We start from the raw sequence: 3,590 nt of genomic DNA, 5'->3' as shown, positions 1-3,590 counted from the left end.
CTGCTGCTGCTGCTGCTGCTCTACCGGCCGCCGCGCTACCACACCGCCGTCCAGCCTGCCTCCTTGGCTTCGCGTTCGGCTGCGGGGTGCCCTGAGTTCCGGCCAGTCTTCTTGGACTCACTTTGGCTGGTGTATGTGCTCCCTGTCCTCGTCCACTATTCTGAACACTTACCAGGCGACCCAGCGATCGGAGGCAGAGTGCCACCCATGAGAAAATCAGGGTTTTAATAGGGGTGGTGGAGTGAGGGGAGGGGAGCTGACTGTGGGCCCTGCCGATTGGGCAGGCGCAAGTCGGGTCTTGTTACACAGGATGTGGTCATCTCTATGGCGCGCATGTTCCTTGATTGTCATTGGTTAGTTTAAAGAAATCCCGGCTTCCGGGAAGAAGGTACTTTCCTGAGCACATGGCCACTGCCCCAACATGGAGGATCCGGGGTGAGATGGAAGGCATAGCCCTTGCCCTTTCACCCCCAACAGCCTGTCCCTGGACTCCTTCCCCCCGAATCACAGCCTGGGGCACACCGTGGCTGCCCTGTCCTCTTGGACAGAGCTCACCCTCGAGAGCCTCCTCTGGCCAGCACTGGGGCCGGTCGCCGGGCTCCGCGCCCTGGGCTGCTGATGGTGTCTCCGGGGAACGTCTGAGGGAAGCGGCGATGTTCAAGGCTGGTTCCACCTTCAACCACGTGGTGCAGAATGAACAATCAGAAACTCACACTCCGGTGAGGCCTAGTTCCGGCACCCTTCTTCCGTGGGGTGGTTTTACTGGGCTATCTGAACCCAGGGGATGCTCTGCAACCCCATCTGCGGCGGGGGCTACGCCTGGCGGTGTGGCGGTTCTTCGGCGACCGGACGGAAGAGGAAATCTCACTGACCCGCTTCTTTGGAGACGAGCCCTGGAGTATAAGAAGTGGGTGCCCACGGGCCTGCCTTTCGTAAAAGGGGTCAAGGTGGAGCTATGACCTCCGGCACAAAACGGCCTCCGCCGGCCACTCTGCAGGATGGATTTTCTTAATCATTTTATACTCACCATTTCCTCTTCGGGAATATCCCTCAAGACCAAATGGTCAGAAGCTCTGGACCAACGGACCACCCCCGCCCCCCACCCAACTTCCCGGAGCCATCTGTTCTTGGACGAGGAGCGAATAAGCAATATCAGCAGTGCGCTCCAGGGTGCGCTGGGCGAGCCAGGCTGCAGCAGCCTAGGTGTCAGGCAGCCGCCGTCCTTTGAGGCCCCGCTGTATTTAGGCTGTAACCAAGCCGCGCTCCAGGGGGAGGTGGACTCATTACTCAGAATCAGGTTTCTTCCTCCGGAAGGGGCGTGGGCACCAGGGCTTTCCAGCCTTAGAGATACATTTTAACTGAAACACAGAAGCAGCACAGCTGTAAGCTCCTCATTCCCGTCCTCGGTCGGCGCATGAGCATCCAGTTTTCAAGACACTTCCGGATAAGGCTCTCCATGTATTTATCCTATTTACGTATCTATTTACATGAACGGCAGTATAAGTTGGGGTGGGGGGCTGGGTGTTTACAACCCCAACTTTTATTTGGCAGAAAAGGAGCATCCACACCCAGACGATCGAGCGTCTTTGTGTTACCAGGGAGCCCCCGGCCCTGTGGCCTCCGGGCCTCCTGCCCTGCCCTTCTCCCCAGTGTGGGTGTCATCAGTAGCAGGCATGTCGAACATGTGTCACCTGGCCTTCGTCCAAGAAACTTACTGGACACCTGCTCTGTGCGAGGCCTTGTCAGACACGGGGAAGTACTGCTCTCCGTCGATTTGGGTTTTATTCTCACTCTACCATAGCGTGTAGTTTTGTGTTTTGATTCAAACCTATTAACTATTGATTTCTATGTTCCGTTCTCAAAATGTCATCATCCCTGATGCCGTTTCAAATTGTCTTCCAAAGGGGTTTGAGCGCTCGCACAGCTACAAAATGTAAGACGACTCCTCAAAGTCTTAAATAGAGCAAATAATCCCGACTGAGGTTTAGTCATATTTTTGTCTTTCCAGTTCAGGGAGAGTGGTTGGATTTAGGAGTCAAACATAGGAGCTGCGAAGACCCTCGCTTAACTCTGCACTAGACAGGAGCGTGGCTGTGTGAGATCCCTCCGCGCAGGGCGGCGGCGGCGCTGGGACCCGGAACGTGGAGGCAGCGGAGCGCAGACCTGCGGCCTCCCCTCCCAGGAGCTACTACCTTTCCGTGCCTAGACCTCCCCATGTGTAGAATGGAGTCATTACCGCCTACCTCACAGGGATGTTGTGAAGACTTAGAAGAACGTCAAACGTTTTTAATGCTCAGATGAGAGAGGACATTGTGGAATCCATTCTGTGTGAGAGTTGCGTAAAAATGGACATTCGGTTAACTGTACCAGATGCCGGAAATGTGTGTGCAAAAGAGCATTTTACCAACTCAAATAATATTAATTTCTAGATTAAAAAAATAATCTGTGTTATTGTAAGCACTAAGTTTGTGGTAACATGTTACAGCAGCAACAGTAAACTAATACACTCCCTTGCCTGCTGGATATTTCATTGAGTCATATTCCTCAGGAGCTGAGAGAGCCACGTCCTTCTAAGGCAGCGGTTCTCAACCTGTGGGTCGCGACCCCTTTAGTGGTCCAACGACCCTTTCACAGGGGTCACCTAAGACCATCGGAAAACACATATATAATTACATATTGTTTTTGTGGTTAATCACTATGCTTTAATTATGTCAATTTGTAACAATGAAAATACATCCTGCATATCAGATATTTACAGTATGATTCATAACAGGAGCAAAATTACAGTGATGAAGTAGCAACGAAAATAATTTTATGATCAGGGGTCACCACAACATGTGGCACTGTATTAAAGGGCCGCGGCATGAGGAAGGTTGAGAACCACTGCTCTAGGAGGATCCAGAGTTTCTAAACCTGTCACCTTTCTCAGTCCCCACAGAAGCTACTCTCTTTCAAGCACCATCATCTCTCGCCTGAACTGACACGTTAACGACTTTAAGGCTTTGATAACATGGTTCTCTTTGCCTGGAACTTATTCTCTCACCCTCCTCTTCATCTTCCACATCACCTTCCTCACTGATGCCTTCAGATCTGGTTGGTTCTTTCTGCAGCGCCTTCTACTGCCCCTTCTCCAACGCACCACACTCCTGTCTGCCCATGCTCAGTGCCTCTCCCGCCTGCCCAGACTTGGGGCTGCATGCAGGACTGTCCTCTTAACTGCTACGCCCCAATACAGTGATCGTGCTCAGTAAATATTTTTTCGATGAGGGAATGAATTGGTCCTATATAAAGGCTGGGGGAAGAAATGCATAAAGGTTAACAGGTGTAATCATCTGTAGCTGAATTCGCCCCCTACTCAGTCGAGAGGCAGAGGAGGGCTGGGGAACTTGTGCCGCCTCTGAGTCACTTGGTTCTAAACTCAGCAGACGTCACTCTCTTTCTGCACTTACCTCTGTGTGCAGACCTCGTAAAACGCCTTCTTCGCCCAGACCTTGGAGAGAAATCTGGTTCCGTGAGAGGTGCCTCTTCCCCCTCCCGCCCCCTCCCTCCGGCTGCTCTCACCTCTCCTCCCGTCCTCCTCAGCACATCCC

General features: G+C 52.6%; 1 protein-coding gene across 1 annotated transcript in view; it reads left to right on the top strand.

The window, feature by feature from the left end:
• The window catches only part of ICMT (isoprenylcysteine carboxyl methyltransferase), a 1,884-nt gene extending 925 nt beyond the window's left edge, over positions 1-959 (top strand). The window contains 5 exon segments of the mRNA XM_015563858.1: positions 448-621; positions 623-720; positions 723-815; positions 818-889; positions 892-959. Of these exon segments, the coding sequence (XP_015419344.1) occupies positions 448-621; positions 623-720; positions 723-815; positions 818-889; positions 892-959 (505 nt within the window).
• Positions 960-3,590: the final 2,631 nt, after the last annotated feature.

This window comes from Myotis davidii, unplaced genomic scaffold (assembly GCF_000327345.1).
Source record: "Myotis davidii unplaced genomic scaffold, ASM32734v1 scaffold178, whole genome shotgun sequence".
Lineage (NCBI taxonomy): Eukaryota > Metazoa > Chordata > Mammalia > Chiroptera > Vespertilionidae > Myotis > Myotis davidii.
Note: the sequence above shows the minus strand (reverse complement) of the source record. Positions and strands in the feature narration are given on the sequence as shown.